Genomic DNA, 17,978 nt, shown 5'->3' on the forward strand with positions numbered 1-17,978 from the left:
AATTTTCTTTTGATGAGAAACAATTTTTCACAGAACCAGTGATCAGGGATGAGACCGGGCGTGTTGAACCCAAGCAGATATTGATAATTAGATCTAATTAATGAAGTAATGAAGCCTGGAGCGGCATAGATGTTAGGAGCGTGACTGGGTCAGGAGCAAGGGTAATGTATGCAGTAGACATGCTGCAGGATATCCTCATCCATGACTTTTTGGGATCGTAGCAAGGCCATTAATTCAGGAGGGGTGGATGGTCATAAGAGTGCCAGGGTGGTGTTTGTGCAGGAAACCACGAGTGGCCTCCCAAGGTCAGAAGCTTCATCTTCGGGTGGGGGGGGGGTTGACAGGGCAGCGAATTTACGAAAATAGAAATGTAAGCTAATCATTGGTTTGCTGTGAAACTTAACGGAACACAAGCGAATAGGTTTGCGTTGATCTCATATCAGTGAAATTGGTCCTGATCTTATCCATCATTCTAGGGAATCCTACAATCCTTGGTGCTGGAGCATCGGGGCGTAGTTAACATAATACCCAACCAATCTTTGAAAAATGCTGTGAAGGAACCTAAGGAACTCACAAGCCAGTGTAATTAGATACAAAATATTAAAAGACATTTTGAAATCTGATGGGTTTGTAAGGAGCTACCAAAGGAAAGTTTTGCCAAATTAATTCAATGGAATTATTTGAGGAAATAACAGACTGAGTTGAGGACAGAAATTCTGCAGATGTGATATGTTTAGATTCCAGCAATCCTTTTGAAAGGATTCTATATTAGCGAAAGTAAAGGGCAGTTGCAAAAGGCTCTTCATTAGCACGGCAGGAGGGATCACTATAAGGGTGCAACCAGGATTGGTGCTGCAGACATCATTTTTAACGTGGATGTACTTGATTTGGAGGTGAACACAGAGTCAGTGCTCTCTCTGGTTGTAGGCAACGCCAGGACAGGTTTGACACCAGGAGGAACCTGCAAAGCGAATGCAAAATAATCAGAACAGGTAATATGGTCTGGTGTAGTAACTGGGATTTTATATGAACAAATGCAAGGTAATAAGATGAAGGGGAGGGAAATAAAAAGTAGTCGATAAACAAAATAATGTTAGGTTATAAAATTTCAAGGGAATGGGGTCTGTGATTTTGGTGCAAAGTCCACTGAACCATTGATGGCAATAAAGAGAGACAGCCAGCTGATTCTTGGGGTATTTTTGAAGCATAGAGCACACCTCTGATAATAAATAGGTGAATTGGACATTCTGAATTATCCCTCAGTGTACCCGAACAGGCGCTGGAATGTGGCAACTAGGGGCTTTTCACAGTAACTTCATTAGTGTTGACGTATGCATACTTGTGACAATAAAGATTATTATTATTATGAATCTGTACAAGTCATTGGCACAATTACACTTGAACAACTGTGCACAACTACAATATTCAGGCAATGGAAGCGGCGTGGTAAAGGTCAACCAAACTGAGAACTAGCTGAAGGTATCTTGGTTACGAGCGAACATTGAAGAGTCTGGAGAAAAGTCTCTGATATTATCCAGCATTGGAGAAATACATTGAAACTTGGTATGGTGGAGACTGCCAGAAACATCAGGAGCAGGAGTAATGGCCTGAAACTTATAAGAGGGAAATTTGCAGTTAACCACATGAAATCGCTGGCTTTTCAAGCAGACCAAGCAGGCCAGCAGCATGGTTCGATTCCCGTACCAGCCTCCCCGGACAGGTGCCGGAATGTGGCGACTAGGGGCTTTTCACAGTAACTTCATTGAAGCCTACTCGTGGCAATAAGCGATTTTCATTTTCATGACACAGTGAAGTGTAAAATTCTCCATTGCAGAGAGTACAATCCAGGAATTCCCTATTTAATACCGTAAGGGGCACCATAACCACAAAGACTGCAGCTGTTCAAGGCGTAGACCACTGCCACCACCTCAGGGCAATGCAGAATGGGGAATAACTGCAAAGTAGCCAGAGCTTCTGGAATGGTGGGGGCAGTGGACAAAACTGGGAGAATTGGTTAGATTTTAGAGTGGGCAATTGCTAAGTTTTTTGACAGGTGGAATTGCCCAGCTCAACTGAATAATGTCCCTTGATCCTAAGAGACTGAGGTCAGCGATGTCATAATTTTGAGGTGCTAGGAAACTGTTTGACACAGTGAGCTCGTTCCTAATTACAACAGTTACATGTTCATCACAGAACTGCAATTATATTAAAGGGAAATAGAGGTGGCAAATTATTCAGGTCCAAGATGGAGCAAAATGTGTCAACAACCTATGGGAGCAAAATTGGTCCCAGTTCTTATTTCCTCTGGCCGAGTTGGTGCTCCGGAGTCTTGGAGCAGAAAAACGCAACGTAAGGCGTTAATTTCCCAAAAAATGAAATTATAAAGTAAAACAATTATCCACATCAAATACTGAAATGTAGCTGATGCACAGTCGTTGGAAGAATTAAACTGGGGGAAATAACGCGCGGAACTTAGTTTTGCAAATGGTTCCGTGAGCAAAAGGGGCCCGGGAAATTCAGCAACGGCAGGCATCACACTTGGTAAGAAGTACAGCACAGCAGTAACGCGACCGCTCTTCCTCCGAGTACATTTTGAGCCTCGCCGCCTCCCGTATTGGGGGAAGGTTGCTGAGCTTGGCCGGTCACCGTAGCCCCGGTTGGCAGGGAATGGCCTCGAAGCTCAGGCACCGAGCCGGCGGCAGAGGGGCAGCCGGGGGCAGGCAGTCCCAGGACGGGAGCCTGCCTCCCGGGGGAGACAGCAGCCGGCTCCCCAGAGGAGAGAGCAAAGCGGAGGAGAGGAGCCCAGAGAGCAGGGATGGGTGAGTAGCCGGCCCGGGACAGGCTCCAGCCCGGTACACGGGGGCCGGTGCACCGGCTGCAAACCCCGTTATCAGCACTTTGCAGCGTTCCCCCTTCCCCCGGGCCGCCTGTCATTGAGCTGCTCCCCGCGCGCCCCCGGGACTACTGCGCCTGCGCCACTCACATTGCTACATTCATTCACTCATGTTACAATTTGTTGTTACAATTAAATGCTACAATGTTTCTCTTTCCCTGTCACTCACATCATGGATCTTTGTACTGCATGCAGGACCCTCTTGGCTTAGGCAAGTTGGAGATTGAAAACATTATAATACATAAGTGATAGACCGTTTGACCCCTAGAACCTGCTCCATGTTTTTTACTCCATTCTTAAAATTACAAAGCCAATGCGCAGAGTGGAGAGTCCAAGCCCATAATCCATCTCTTTGTTTGCTCCAGAAAACAATTCCAATTCAAATTGAATCCAATTCATGGTCTCCACAAGAGAGACGTACAAGACCCAAGCTGACAAGAAAAGATATCACACCTCATCTTGGTCTCGATCTCCGCCAATAGGCCGAGAAGCGACCCTGCTCCATCGTTCAATAAGATCATGGCTGATCAGACTGTTGTGTGGATTCCACTTTCCCGCCTGCACCCCACCCAGTAACACTTGACTCCCTTCTAGGTGAAAAATCTGTCTAACCCAGCCTTGAATATATTAAATGACGCAGCCTCCACTGCTCTCTGGAGACACTGAGGGCTGGATTCTTCATGCCCGACGCAAGATCGCCACTGGCGGGACGAGGATCTTGTAAAGGTCCGTTGAACTCGGGCGGGAATTTCCGGTCACTGGAATCCCAAAGAATCCCACCCTGAGTTTGAAAGGTTAATGGCTCTCGGATAAGAAATTCCTCCTCATCTCTTTCTCAAATGGGAGACCCCTTACTTTGAGACCCCCCCCCGTTCTAGATTTCCCCCACAAGGAGAACGATCCTTTCAGCATCCATACTGTCAAAGCCCCCTCAGAATCTTATGTTTCAATAAAATCACCTCTCGTTCTTCTCAACTCCAGTATTAAGATGAAATCGCACTTGAATAAGATGCACATTGTTGCTTCACAGTTGACATGTTTAATACGGTTTATGCAGCACCTTTGTCATTGACAGCTATGGCATTGGCAACTAATAACCACTTTCCTGATTACAAGCAACTGTGTGATATGCAGAAGTGTAGGTGGCAGAGACTATGACACGACTGGAGATGCTGTGTTTTGAATGAGATGCTGAAGTGAAGCCATTTCTTCTTGGCATGATTTGAAGAAGAAGGGCAAAGAGTCCCAGTGTCCCAGCCAATCCATTCAACCAACAGCACTAAACGTGCATCAGTGGGTCACTAATCACAAAGTCGTTGCCACATGCACCTCCATAATAAATCTACATCATTCCAGTAAGCAGTCCATTCTACCAAGTGCTTCGAGCCATTTTAATGTGATAGGGTGTTTTTTAACAAGATATTTTTGTTGCCTTACAAATAGCTTATTCCTTATATGTACCATTAAAAATCCTGTCATTCCTTTAATCACTTAGCTTGTACCCAGTCCACTGTACTTCCCCTTATCTTCGATATTTGCCCATTTCTAGGCAACCAGGTGCTAAAGCTGGACAAGTGTGGGCACCCGAAGGTTCTACAGCCTTTAAATGTCTCATCTCTGCACGGTTCTGTGCAGCATTGCTCAGTAACATTTCAGACTGTGATGAAACGTTCAACTACTGGGAGCCAGTAAGTCATTTGGAATCCAAGTTTTATGGTTGAAATGTCAGAGGCTTTTGAATGGAGCGACTCCAAAGTTTATTAATACTTCCATTCAGCAGAGGGAAGAAATGTTGAGTTTTTAAAAAAACATTAAGATAACTTGGTTGCAGAAGCTGTCGGAATGATTTTTTCCAGTTAATTACAACATGCTCGGTTTTTATCGCAGATTTCTCTCTGTGTAGCCGGCATTTATTGAGCACTCCCCCGAGAGTGAGCTCTCTTCCAAATAAAAGCAAATTGCTGCGGATGTTGGAATCTGAAACCAAAAGAGAAAATGCTGGAAAATCTCAGCAGGTCTGGCAGCATCTGTAGGGAGAGAAAAGAGCTAATGTTTCGAGTCCAGATGTCCCTTTGTTGTGAGCTCTCTTATGTTCCCCATGCCTTTGTACATATTGTAGATTGTGCATCACAGTGTGAAGACATAGGCTGGTCACTTTTGATGTCTTACAAGATAAGTTCCTGTTCAAGCAAGAGAATGGGGTAATGTGACGAATGTAGGACTTTAGATATATTGGATTATAAACAAATGGCAATTTAAGGGTAACAGCCTGTGTTAGAGTGTGTTTGATTGCCGTAGCCATGTTTTTAAAAGAATCGTGTCTGCGTGGGTCTCACCCCCACAACCCAAAAGATGTGTAGGGTAGATGCATTTGCCATGCTAAATTGCCCCTTAATTGTAAACGAGTAATTGGATATACTAAATTTTAAAAAAAACTTTTTTAAAAGAATCTTATTTTGCAAGACCAAAAAGCTTTCAGGACCCAGAGGTGAAATTGACCATTGTAAAAAGCTTGAGCTAATGCACTGTTGTTTGACTAGGGGTGTCCTTGGGGCGTTAATGTGGTTTCAGCCTGGGCAATTAATTTGTTTTCAGCTTGGGGAGATGATGTCATTGCTGGGTGAAACTAAGGTATTCAGACATTTTGAGAAACCATTTTTCAGTTGACTTCTGATCTGGTTACCCTTTAGACCACAAGAAAGGTATTTACTTTCACAGTAGGATAGATAAAAGGATTAGTAGTATTTATAGCCATGCAGACTTGTCTGAGGACAAGGAACAAGCTAAAGCAAGCCAGTTGAAACAGCTTTTTGAAGACATCCAACCAGTCTGGAGGGATTCTAACAGGAGCCAAATCTGTTCTGGAAAACAAGTATTACTCTGTGCCATTGGGACATGGGATGGATTGAGAGCTGTATGTCTTTTCTTGTTGTTTAATTGGGAGTAGAGATAGTAATTAAGGGTATTGTATTTACTGTATTGAGTAGTATTGTTTAAGGGGTAATTGTAAACTATTTCCGGATGTGAGGTTAAAGATTTTAATACTGTGTTAATAATAACATTTTGCTTTAAAATACCAAATCCCTAATCACTCCTGGAGTGAGGTATTCTTTCTGCACAGTCTTACAAAATAACCTTAAATATTGGAGTTTTGGTCCAGTACCCTAGCCACTGTTGGGGTCTGGTCTGAGATCATAATAATAGTCAAAGCTGCAATGAGGGGAGGTAAGCCAGAAAAAGCATGAGTGGGCGAGAAGAGAGTTTGTGGCATTTGCCTCACCCGACTGCCCAGGAAATGATCTCTGTCATGTCACCAGTAAATGGAATGGATCAATGAGCACCAAGACAAGAATGCTTCCTGATGCTGTGTCTGAATGTCGATTATAACTGCCTTAAGTTGCGCATTATAACAACATCAGAATTTGATTTACTTTGCAGTGGGGTAATTTAGCTTTATGTAAAGAAAAAGTGTAAAGTTTCAGGAAGGGAGGGTAAATGGGGAAATGCGATCAGACGACTGTGCGTTGATTATTCTTATAATTCATATCTTGTTATCTTTGTTCCCAGACTCACTTCCTGCTGTACGGTACGGGATTCCAGACCTGGGAATATTCTCCAGTGTACGCCATTCGTTCTTATGCTTATCTGTGGCTTCATGTCTTACCTGCCTGGTTCCATGCAAAAGTTCTGCAAACCAACAAGGTTAATAGAAAGCTTTTTGTGTACAAGGTCATTTCTGGTCAACCGTATTGATCCATTTGAGCATTAGGAACAGGTTTAGGCCCTTTAGCTCTTCATACTTGTTCTGCCATTCACTTTGATCATGGCACCTCAAATCCCATTTTCTGCCTATTGCTGCACATCTCTTAATGCCCTTGCAAACAAAAATGATCAATCTCAGTCTTGAATTTTCAATTAACTCTCCCAGCCTCTCCAACCTTTTTAGGCGAGAGTTCCAGATTTTGATTATTCTTTGTGTGCTGAAGTGTTTCCTGACATCATTCCTGTATCGTCCGGCTTGACACCCGGCACGGTAGCACACTGGCTAGCGCAGTTGCTTCACAGCTCCAGGGTCCCAGGTTCGATTCCCGGCTTGGGTCACTGTCTGTGCGGAGTCTGCACGTTCTCCCCGTGTCTGTGTGGGTTTCCTCCGGGTGCTCCGGTTTCCTCCCACAGTCCAAAGATGTGCGGGTTAGGTGGATTCACCATCCTAAATTGCCCTTAGTATCCAAAAAGGTTGGATGGGGTTACGGGGATAGAGCGGAGGTGTGGGCTTAAGTAGGGTGCTCTTCCCAAGGGCCAGTGCAGACTCGATGAGTCGAATGGTCTCCTTCTGCACTTCAAATTCTATGATTCTATGACTTAAGGCTTCCATTGTTCTGGACGTCAGAGGAAATAGGGTGGTTAGGGAGAAACTATCACTGCTTTCTTTCTGGTAGAGTCCCACCTAGTCTTGCTTAAATTTGACTCTTGCCAGCGATGCAGGGTTGACACTTTGGGCTCACATATCTGTGTCTTTTTGTTTTCAAAAATATACTTAGAATTCCGACAGTGCAGGAGGCAATTTGGCCCATCGTATCTGCACCAACCCTCTGAAGGAAGCACCCTACCCAGGCCCATCCCCCATTCTGTTTTACCCTAAATTAAAGGAGACAGTTTTAAAACTAACCACTTAATAAAATCTTGCATTTATAACAACAGAAATTGCTCTCTGAACTGCAATGCTTTAAGCATCAGCTACGTGTTCCTCTACAAATCATATTGGAACGCATTGCTTCTGCTTTCTACCATTTAAATAGTGCAATCTTGGCAAACGAGTTGCCGAGGAAGGTTACGATTGTTAATTCTAATAATGTATCTGCTAGCTTGAAACACATTCCTCTCTAGTCAAGCCCTTGCATATATTATTCCTTTTGTTCAGCGAAGCTGTGCTCTCCTTCCATGACTGAACTCATTCCAAAATGAAATGAAATGAAAATGGCTTATTGTCACAAGTAGGCTTCAAATGAAGCTACTGTGAAAAGCCCCTAGTCGGCACATTCCGGCGCCTGTTCGGGGAGGCTGGTACGGGAATTGAACCTTAGGCTGCTGGCCTGCCTTGGTCTGCTTTCAAAGCCAGCGATTTAGCCCTGTGCTAAAGGGAGAGATAAGCTTCGGGTCACAGCAGCACAGTAAAGATATGCAAGCATTGTTGGAATGCATAGGAGGGGCGAAGGACACTTTAAAGAAGTTTAGAGATTGTCATTATTTACATTATTATGAATACTGCACTAAAAAAGATTACAGACTGTTTTTTTATCATTTCAGTTCAGCAATTGATGTTTGACTTTGCACCTTAGCTTTATTTAATACAGAGGGTTTTATTTTTCCAGGTTCTTGTCTTCTATTTCTTACGATGTCTTTTAGCCTTTTTCTGCTGTATTTGTGAGCTGTACTTTTACAAGTAAGTCAATACATGTTACCAATTAGCTTGGACCTTTCCTGCACTGATAATTTAAGAAAAAATTGATAATACCGGGAAATTTGATATAAGAACAGGCTATGCTGAAAAAATGCCCATCAGGTAACTTAGCAATGGTGAAGTAAAAATGTAATGACCACAGATCATAATGATGTCGAGATCATCAGAATTGTTGTGCGGACTCTCCAAAGCTTTCGCACCCATAGTATTAACATACACTTTCAGGTGCTGACTGGTCCGCTGTGTATTTGGAATGTTATTTTATTTTTTTGCTCTATTTGTTAACTAATTTCACTTTAATGTGTTTGCCTCGCTAAAATTACATACACTGGCTGTGTTCCAGAGCTGTTTGCAAGAAGTTTGGGCTCCATGTTGGTCGTTTAATGCTGGCGTTCATGGTTTTGAGCACCGGGATGTTCTGTTCAGCAGCTGGTGAGTACAGGAGACAAACCCGTGCATCTGGAAGTGAGAGTCTGCAGTTAAATGCAGGCACGAGAAATGTGTAGCGCGAAACCAATCAAGCTGGTCTTCTTACTGATTACTTCTGTGTGAGGCTGTCGGCTGTCTGTCGATTCGAGGCTGGTTTCTGTTCAAGGTCACTAGTTTCTGCCATGGGCCTTCACGACAACTGTCACTGTCCGTGTGGGGTTTGCAAGTTCTCCCCGTGCCTGTGTGGGTTTCACCCCACAACCCAAAGATGTGCTGGTTAGGTGGATTGGCCACGCTAAATTGCTGCTTAATTGGAAAAAAAAAATTAGGTACTCCAAAAATGTAAAAGCAAAATAAGGGGTTGCTCATTTATTGCAGAGTTGTAGAATCCCTGCAGTGCAGAAGGAGGCCATTCGGCCAGTTGAGTCTGCACCGACCCCCTGAAAGAGCAGCCTATCCAGCTCCACTGAATATGGTGTCGCTACATTTATTGTCCTTTGATAATTGCCCTTGAGAAGGTGGTGGTGAGCCACCTTGGCCACTGCATTGGTTGGCCATTTCAGGTTCAACCACATAATAATAATCACTTATTGTCACAACTAGGCTTCAATGAAGTTACTGTGAAAAGCCCCTAGTCGCCTGTTTGGGCGGGCCAGTACGGGAATTGAACCCATGCTGCTGGTATTGTTCTGCATTTCAAGCCAGCTGTTTAGCCCACTGTGCTAAACCAGCCCCTGAGTTGTGTGTATGCCAGACCCAGTAAGGATGGCAGATTTCCTTCCCTAAAAGGCGATTGTGAACCAGATAGGTTTGGAGTGCAATCCAATAGTTACAAGGTCGCATTATTTAATTAACTGAATTTAAGTTGGCTGTCGTGTTTGGATTGGATTTGTCGAGAATATTAGTCTAAGCCTCTGGGTCATTGGTCGTAAATTAGCCAGAAGGTTAGGGTGCTCTTTCTCCCAGCTCTCTTACACTTGCCTGAGGGCATGTGATGGAACTTAAAACCACACGTGAAGTTTAAATCCATGTTTTAGTTCATTTGAATATATCGCAGTTGTTCATGCTGATCGTTGTGAGGCGGCAGCACCAAGTTGGACCATCATCCCAAATCAGAAAATTCAAACAAGTGAACAAAAAGATGAAATAGTTCTGAATAAAAAGACTCTGGTGCCTGGGTTTCTGCAGCCTGAGTGTCATTGGCTGCAATTTGGAATCAGCTCATGTTGTTGGCGTGTTTGGCCTTTTGTTTACTGCCATGAATGTCAATGTGGTTTGTTTAATGCTCTCTCTTTCGCTCTCTCCCTCTTTCTCATTCTCTCTTTCAGCATTCCTCCCCAGTAGCTTCTGTATGAACACAACTCTAATTGCAATGACTGGCTGGTTTACAGATAAGAATGCCATGGCGATACTGGGGGTGGCAGCAGGAGCCATTTTGGGCTGGCCCTTCAGTGCAGCTCTTGGGTAAGAATGTCTCACTAGGGGGGGCGGCGGCATGTGGTGCAGTGGTTAGCAGTGGGACTACGGCGCTGAACACCCGGGTTCGAATCCCGGCCCTGGGTCACTGTCTGTGTGGAGTTTGTACATTCTCCCCGTGTTTGCGTGGGTTTCGCCCCCACAACCCAAAGATGTGCAGGGTAGTTGGATTGAACACGCTAAATTGCCCCTTAATTGGAAAAAAATGAATTGGGTACTCTAAATTTGCATTAAAAAAAAAGAATGTCTCAGTTTGAGTCGGCGATCTTAAAATTGTCCGAATTTAAACTATCATTGTTGCAGGAGGAATTTGGTCTGAGGCGCAAAACTGTATTTTTATTCCCCCTACTTGGTGCAATAGTAGCTGTTCAGGTCTTTTTTTTTTTATCGCTTATTGTCACGAGTAGGCTTCAATGAAGTTACTGTGAAAAGCCCCTAGTCACCACATTCCGGCGCCTGTCCGGGGAGGCTGGTACGGGAATCGAACCGTGCTGCTGGCCTGCTTGGTCTGCTTTAAAAGCCAGCGATTTAGCCCAGTGTGCTGAACAGCCCCTGAGTCTGTTGTGGTCGATAATGGTTGTGAGTCTAATAACGCTCGCCCATAGTGTCCAAAAATGTGCAGGTCGGGAGGGGTTACGGCAATAGGGTGGGACAGTGGGCCTGGGTTTGGGTGCTCTTTCGGAGGGTTGGTGCAGACGTGATGGGCCGAATGGCCTCCTTCTGAAAATGAATGAAAATCGCTTATTGTCACGTGTAGGTTTCAATGAAGTTACTGTGAAAAGCCCCTAGTCGCCACATTCCGGCGCCTGTCCGGGGAGGCTGGTACAGGAATCGAACCGTGCTGCTGGCCTGCTTGGTCAGCTTTAAAAGCCAGCGATTTAGCCAAGTGAGCTAAACCAGCCCCTGACTGTACTGCACTGTAATAGTGACTCTATGATTTCTATTTGGCTGCAAGGCATGAGGAGGATGGGGAGAGAGAGACAGAAAGAATCAGAACCAAACATTACGTTTCATCCCGAGAAGAGTTGAGCAGAGTAGTCCTGTAATGCTGACACAAATTATTAGAATTTTCTTTCAAGAAACTTACGAGTTCAAATAAAATCGTTGGAAAGAATTGTCTTTTTGTTTTTGCCCAATTCTTACAAAAGACAGACTGGTTTCGACAGTGTAATGGAGCTAAATTAATATCTCTAATATAGCTTTGGAGTCAATTGTTACACGTTCACTTAGCTACCTGGCATTATTGCGTTCAATAAATCGTCAAAATCAGTGCTCCTTTGTCAAGGTAAGAGTTTCATAGATAGTATTTACAGTGCGAAGGAGGCCATTCAGCCCATCGAGTCTGCACCGGCTCTTGGAAAGAGCACCCTACCCAAGGTCAACAACTCCACCCTATCCCCATAACCCCATAACCTAGTAACCCCACCCAACACTAAGGGCAATTTTGGACTCTTAAGGGCAATTTATCATAGCCAATCCACCTAACCTGCACATCTTTGGACTGTGGGAGGAAACCGGAGCACCCGGAGGAAACCCACGCACACACAGGGAGGATGTGCAGACTCCGCACAGACAGTGACCCAAGCCGGAATCGAACCTGGGACCCTGGAGCTGTGACGCGATTGTGCTATCCACAATGCTACCGTGCTGCCCGTTTGGCCCATCCTGCCTCTTCTGTAGAGCTATCCAGTCAGTCCTATCTAGTCTTTCTCCATGACCCTGACAAACGTCTTCCTTTTTCTTTTCCTCTAGTAAACCGCAGCTTCTACAGTACCTGAAAGCAAGTGAAGGATAGTAAATAGGGAACAAAGGTAGCTCGAAGCAGGTCTCATAAGAGGCAAAACACATGGAAAATTCCCAGTCTGTCTTTGGTGTCTTCAGAATCCAAATCGAGACAAAGGATTGCAAGAATTCAGCAAATGAACAAAATGATCATTCTTTTTAAATGAGTTTATTTGAACGCTACTTGGGGGGTGGGGGGGGATGATCTGTTAATTTTTATCAGCTTGAGAAGCGTCCAACAGGAATACTCCCATTTCTCTGTTCCTGGTGGATGAAACTGTTAATGATACTGATCCTGATCCTTTCCTTCTCTTCCTATCTCTCTCTCTTGCTCTCCCTGCTCGTCGTCCTCCTCCTGCCTTGCATCTATTGTATTGGTTTAGAAAGACGTGTGTTGTGTTGATATTTGCACAGTCAGGTTTATAATAGAATAAGGAAATCTCCATTGGGTTCTGATTTAAAATATAAAATGAAGGCCCGATTAATGTTTGAAGCAGAACTTGGGTGAAGTGGGATCGGTTTCCTTGACTGGCGACTGATCTTTTTTCTCCTTTTCTTAATTTTTTTTTTAAGAACCCTGTTAAACCATTCTTGGGATGTGAGTGAGCATTGCTGGCAAAACCAGCATTTACTGCCCGTCCCTAATTGCACTTGAGAAAGTGGTGCTGAGCTGCCTCTTTGAGCAGGTATGCCCACAAGTGCTTTTTGGCTGTTGCAGTTTGATACACCTGAGTGGCTTGCTCGGCCATTCCCCAGGGCAGTGAAGGGTCCAGCTCATTGCTGTGGATCTGGAGTCGCATGTAGGCCAGACAAGGCAAGGATGGCAGATTTCCTCCCCGAAAGGGAACCAGATGGGTTTTTAATGACAGTCCAGTAGTTTCATGATTGCCATTAATAAGACCAGCATTTTATTCCAGAGTCACAGTAAAATTGCTGTTCTGCGGCAATCTGCGCGGAATTCTGGCGTTGGATCAGTTGTTTGATTGGAGATGTCAGCGGGCTTGTCCTCCCAGTGTTCTGCAGCACTGTCTCCCCCTGGCTCCGCTCACTACATCCACAAGAACCTGCACCTCTCGCAGGACCGCGACCCCGGTGTGACTACCCACGGGCATTCCGATTGGATGAAAATATAGAGCTCCCCGTACATCTTTGTTAAACAGCATATTTGACTCACCGGCAGCTCCCATTCTGCAAGTGCGCCGGTTAACAGAGATTTTCCTGTATTAATCAATTTAGTTTCATTCCCTTCAGCTGCCGTGGTGGGATTTGAACTCGTGACTAGTCCAATGCTATCACTCACCATAGTGCCACTGTCCCCTTAATAGCCCATCTGTATAGACCTGTAAAGGATACTGATGTACCGTCAATTACCATGAGACGCGAATGGTGAAACAATCGAGGCTTTATTGCACAAGATGTTGTGCCTCCTGCAGCTGGAACCAGAATGGGAGCAGCGCAGGCGAGCACCCACTTTTATACTCCGCCTGCTGGGAGGAGCCAGCAGGCTGGGATTTACTGTGGTACCTGTAATAGAGTGGCAGTACCGTAATACATGCAATGTGTTACCAGTGGTGTTTACCACAGATACCCAATGTAGTTTCCTGAAGCGTTGAATTTGAAGTCTTACTTTTTATTGTTTGACTCGGTCTGTTTTCTGAGATGTTTGTTTTTAGTATATACATTTTATGTATATATATTATTTATAAACTCTTATTTTAGAATATGTTTGTAATACTGATCCCATGACTAATTTTCTCTTGCTTGTTAGGTTGCCAATAGCATTTGACCTGGTGGTAATGAAGAGGAAATTCCAGAGTTTTTTTATGTGGACAGTTGCGGCTTTGCTGCTCTTTCTGGTAGGTGGTTCATCAAGGAGCTGAACCAATAATTGTGCACAAAAGTCAGCTTTGGCCTAGTGCCAAGTATAGTTCAGTATATAGTCAGCCTGCCCCCTGAGTTTTTTCTAGGGGTGGGGGGTCGTCTTCCATGGGTTGTAGGTGTTGCTGGCAAGGCCGGCGTTTGTTGACCATCCCTAATTGCCCTTGAACTGAGTGGCTCGCTCGGCCATTTCAGAGGGCGGTTCAGAGTCAACTGCTGCAGGTCTGGAGTCACGTGTAGGGGAAAGGCGGCAGGTTAAAGGGCATTGGTGAACCAGATGGGGGTTTCCCGACAATCGGCGATAGGAGTCACCGCCGCCATTGCTGAGATTAGCTTTACTTTCCAGATTTGCTCATTTGTAATTGAATGGTGGGATTTGAACCTGTGTCCCCAGCGCGTTAGCCTGGGCCTCTGGATTACTAGCTTGGTGACATTACCCCTGGGCCACCCTATTCTCCCTGCAGAGTCTCCTCCCCTCCCACCCCCCCTTATTGCTTTCAATTGGCAAAGAACTTTAATGTTGGGCTGACGGCACTGCGCTGCTTCCTGCTACATCATGGTGAATCGTACAAGCATCACCAACAAGCACAACTTGGATTTGGAAAGTGCTTTTTTTACGTAGTTAAATTTCAAAGTAAATCTGCCAGCCATCCACGTGAGGAGATTCTAGGACAGATGAATGAAGACTTGGCTGAAGAGGCAGGTTTTAAAGGTGCACCTTTTAGATAGCGGAGACCGGAGCTCGGGACCTTGACAGCTGAAGACCAATGTTGGGAGCGAGGACTACTGGGGTCATGCAGGAAGCCGGAATTGGGGCAACGCAAATATCGTGGAGGGTAACAAAGCTGGAGCAGGTGGCAGAGATGGGGAGGCGATGGAGGAATTTGAAAAGAAGAATGAAAATGTTCAAATTGAGGCTGGGCGATGAGTAAGTTTTTAAGTCAACCGTCTACTCGGACTGCTGATTTTCTTTTTCCTCGCTTACTTTTGTGTTTGAGGATCAGGCAACGTGGCAGATTTTGGTATTTGGTCACTGGTCCCTGAAAAGGGAAAATCCATCTTCCCTCACAATTCCCGACAGGCGCACTTCCAATGGAACTTCCATTTGCCCGACATGTCGTAAACGCTTTCTCTCCCGGTCGGAGCACGGCCTACTTGCCTAAGCCCAGAAGACCACTTTCTAAAAACGGTGTTATTATTGTGTTTTGGGGTATGTTGAAGAGGAAATTCCAACAAACGACCTTTGAGAATACTGCACATGGCGTACCAGTGCAAAGTTCTCTGCCTGACAAGTCCAGTCCGACTCTTTAAACAGCCTCTTGAGAAATTTGTCTATGGGGGGTGATGAGAATCTAACTTGGATTTTTTTTCCCTCCCTTCCATGAGATTTTGGCAATTTCCTCCAAAGCAGTCTTACCATTGAAATGAAATGAAAATCGCCTATTGTCGCAAGTAGGCTTCAAATGAAGTTACTGTGAAAAACCTGTAGTCGCCACATTCCGGCACCTGTCCTCCTAAGGCCACACTGAAGCATTTGCTATCAGATCTCCTGTTGTACGTCGAAAGGTTTGCCCGATTCTTGTGCTCCCGGTATGATACTGCTGCATCTTTCTGCATCCATCTTAACCTTGGGGGCAGTTGTCCCGTTTACCAGCCACCGAGATCTTGGAGTATCAGCCGCACCTTCTGATCAGGACCGGATTATTTAGGAAGAACTAACCCGTCTCAGCTCGTGCACTCCATTGAACGCCATCCCTGCTCAGGGATGGGAACATGAGTGAAGATCCTGAAACTCCCCTGTATTTTGGTGAGTCAGAAGGTTAGGAGTGCAGGTCCCACTCCAGTGCCGTGTTGCGAGAATGCTGCGCTGCCGGAGATGCCGCCTTTTGGAGGAGACGGTAAACCCAAGGCCCTGTCTGCACTTTGTGGCGCACATTAAAAAACAATCACACGGCGCTATTTCAAAGAAGCGACGGAAAGTTCTCCCCTGTGTCCCTCAACCACCCTCCCCGCCCCACAAGTCCCTTATTACAACAACCCCAAAAACTATATACAGAAATTACAAATGTGAACTGAGACAATAGGGGAAAGACAGTCCATCAAACAGTCAAGTCAATCCGGACACTCCGGGTCCTCCATAGCCCTGCCACAGGCTGGGCACTCTTTTTGGCAGCCGGTGCCACCTCAGGAGGGCCCACTTCAGCGACAGGTAAACTGGCCTCACCGGCCTCGACAGGCGCAGCTGGTTGGACAGTGACGGACATCCCTGGCTCCCCTTGGCTGGACAGAGTTACAGGAGTATTCGTGATGCTAGCTGGACCCGCTGACTCCAAGTTGGGGCTGGTCACTCCTCTACTCTCACCTGGCCGAAGTGCTTTCTGACGGTGTCCCGTTCACACTGACCACCTGAGACACCGGCCGCGACTGGGCCCCGACGTCCGTCTAGCCAGGGCGAACTGGCAGCAAAATCCCGGGCCAAAACCGGGTCTCTCACCCAGAATGACCCGTCGCCTCTCTGCTCTGACCGCTGACTCTTCTGGGAGGCCTGACGTGCCTCCACCCTCCCTACCAGTTTTGGAAATACACGATCCAATCAGGTTCTCGACCAATGGCCCATGAGAAGCTCAGTTGGTGGGACCCCCATGGTTGGCTGAGGGGTTGAGTTGCACATCAATGGTTTATCGGATTGCTTCTTCATGGCTTTTCACTGTAACTTCATTTGAAGCCAACTTGTAACAATAAGCGATTTTCATTTCATTTCTTGAAAGTTTGAATGACCCTCTCACCCAGACCGTTCGATGCTGGGTGGCAGGGGACTGTTCTTGTGTGCCGTAAGCCATTTGCTCTCATAAAACGCTGGAAATGATCGCCGGTAATGGAGGTGCCATTGTCCGAAACAATTGACTCGGGGACAGGGCCGGCTCAAGGCACCGGCAACTCGGGCAGTCGCCCGGGGCGCCATGTGCTAGGGGGCGCCAGAGACTCGGGTCCCGCGCATGCGCAGTTGGGCCGGTGCCAACCAGCGCATGCGCGGTGGCCGCCCGCCCCCAGGGCGGCCCCCCGGCTCGGTCCGCCCCCCCGCTCAGTCCCCCCCGCCCCCCCCGCTCAGTCCGCCCCCCGCGTCCGCCCCCCCGCGTGTCCGCCCCCCTCGGGTCCGCCCCCCAGCCCCGGGTCCGCCCCCCCTTCGGGTCCGCCCCCCCGCACCGGCCTCGGGTCCGCCCCCCCGCGTGTCCGCCCCCCTCTCGGGTCCGCCCCCCTCTCGGGTCCGCCCCCCAGCCCCGCCCTCGGGTCCGCCCCCCCTAGGGTCCGCCCCCCCCGCCGGGTTTGCCCCCCCGCCCCCCCCTCGGGTCCGCCCCCCCGCCCCTCCTCGGCCTCGCCCCCCCCGCGGCCTCGCCCCCCCCTCGGCCCCCCCCCCCCCCCCCCCCCCCCCAAGGGCGCCGAAGTTCAGCTTGCCCGGGGCGCCAGCAACCCTAGAGCCGGCGCTGTTCGGGGAAACCCAGGAATGGCAAACACTGGGCGCAAGGCATCCACTGTGGCCACCAAGATAGTGGTCCCCATCTCTTGAACTGATAGTCACTTCGAGTGGGCATCTACCAGCACCAAAACCATCTTGCCCAGGAAAGGGCCCGCATAGACCCTGGTCCACAGGCGACCCGGCCATTCCCGGGGTGAAGGGTGGCGGAAGGCAGCAAAGATTGTTGCATTTGGCAAGGATGGCACTCTTGTACTAGTTCTTCAATGGCTTTGTCTACACCTGGCCACCAGAGGCACTGCGTGCCAACAGCATCATCTTTGTCTGCCCTGGATGGGCTATTGAAGGAGGGGCTCCCCCGGCCTGAGGCAGGATGACCACCCACGATGCCCACAGAATCACTCAGTCATCACAGACCAACTCGTCCAGTATGAGCGAAGTAGGGACTCAGCTGTTCAGTCTTCTCTTAACGCCAGCCAGTCAGTATCATTCATTTGATCTTTGAGAGAATAGGGTCTCTTTGGGTCCAGCTGCGTGTCATAATATACACCAGTATATCATGGTGCAGACACACACTGATGGACACA

At 47.0% G+C, this 17,978-nt stretch overlaps 1 protein-coding gene and 1 long non-coding RNA gene across 6 annotated transcripts in view; one reads left to right on the forward strand and one right to left on the reverse strand.

The window, feature by feature from the left end:
* Positions 1-731: 731 nt before the first annotated feature.
* On the reverse strand, positions 732-3,437 carry LOC119954140. The gene is made up of 2 exons (XR_005458176.1): positions 3,063-3,437; positions 732-961 (listed from the first exon to the last, which is right to left on the reverse strand). It is a non-coding gene; the product is annotated as an uncharacterized LOC119954140 (long non-coding RNA).
* Positions 2,592-17,978, forward strand: part of alg9 (ALG9 alpha-1,2-mannosyltransferase) — a 245,372-nt gene continuing 229,985 nt past the window's right edge. For 2 of the 5 annotated variants that reach the window (XR_005458175.1, XM_038779073.1), the window contains exons 1-7: positions 2,592-2,819; positions 4,389-4,581; positions 6,461-6,595; positions 8,266-8,336; positions 8,698-8,786; positions 10,112-10,247; positions 13,810-13,897. Coding sequence is in view for 4 of the 5 variants with exons in the window: in XM_038779073.1 (XP_038635001.1) it covers positions 2,668-2,819; positions 4,389-4,581; positions 6,461-6,595; positions 8,266-8,336; positions 8,698-8,786; positions 10,112-10,247; positions 13,810-13,897 (864 nt within the window). In the remaining variant the exon portion in view is untranslated. The remainder of the gene's footprint in view (positions 2,820-4,388; positions 4,582-6,460; positions 6,596-8,265; positions 8,337-8,697; positions 8,787-10,111; positions 10,248-13,809; positions 13,898-17,978) is intronic. The other 3 variants (XM_038779072.1, XM_038779074.1, XM_038779075.1) reach the window with 3 other exon arrangements.

This window comes from Scyliorhinus canicula, chromosome 19 (assembly GCF_902713615.1).
Source record: "Scyliorhinus canicula chromosome 19, sScyCan1.1, whole genome shotgun sequence".
Classification (NCBI taxonomy): domain Eukaryota; kingdom Metazoa; phylum Chordata; class Chondrichthyes; order Carcharhiniformes; family Scyliorhinidae; genus Scyliorhinus; species Scyliorhinus canicula.